Below are 539 nucleotides of genomic sequence, written 5' to 3'. Positions count from 1 at the left end.
CGCTCCATAATCTTTTACTAGATATCATTATTTACTTATTCGTGGTCGCGCAGGCGTGAAGCCGGTGAAGTCGCACGAGATCCTGGTGCTGCTGCTGCGTCTGCGCCAGGTCTGCTGCCACTGCGGCCTCATCGCCGCCATGCTGCGAGACGACGACCCCGCACACCCCACAGACCCCGCGCCCGACCCCGCGCCCGACCCCGCGCCCGACCCCGCGGAGCAGGATCTGCTCGACGAACTCAACAAGCTCGTGCTCGAGGATACCACCACTAAGAGAAAAGTACGTTTTTTAACTTCCTATACGAGTGTGCAATATTTCTCTAGCTGAAGCCGGACGCGATACCGATAGCGACAGTAGCTCACCTGTATCAGGTATTTGGGATACGTTTAAATGACTGGGCAACTGTTGATTGCGTTCAGAGCAAGGGCGGCGCGGCGGGGGGCGAGGACGCGGAGGAGGGCGAGGGTGAGGGCGAGGAGGGCAGCACCACGGCGGAGGCGCTGCGCTCGGTGCTGGCGGCCAACAACCCCGTGTTCGC

General features: G+C 60.9%; 1 protein-coding gene across 1 annotated transcript; it reads left to right on the top strand.

The window, feature by feature from the left end:
- Positions 1-53: 53 nt before the first annotated feature.
- On the top strand, positions 54-533 carry LOC106123773 (transcription termination factor 2-like; the record flags this gene model as incomplete). Its single annotated transcript, XM_013320179.1, has 2 exons — positions 54-280; positions 421-533. Coding segments are annotated over 2 exons (340 nt in total), but the record flags the coding sequence as incomplete, so codon positions are not given.
- Positions 534-539: the final 6 nt, after the last annotated feature.

The sequence above is a fragment of the Papilio xuthus genome, unplaced genomic scaffold (assembly GCF_000836235.2).
Source record: "Papilio xuthus unplaced genomic scaffold, Pxut_1.1 DF825987.1, whole genome shotgun sequence".
Classification (NCBI taxonomy): Eukaryota; Metazoa; Arthropoda; class Insecta; order Lepidoptera; family Papilionidae; genus Papilio; species Papilio xuthus.
This window is presented reverse-complemented; position numbering and strand designations above follow the sequence as displayed.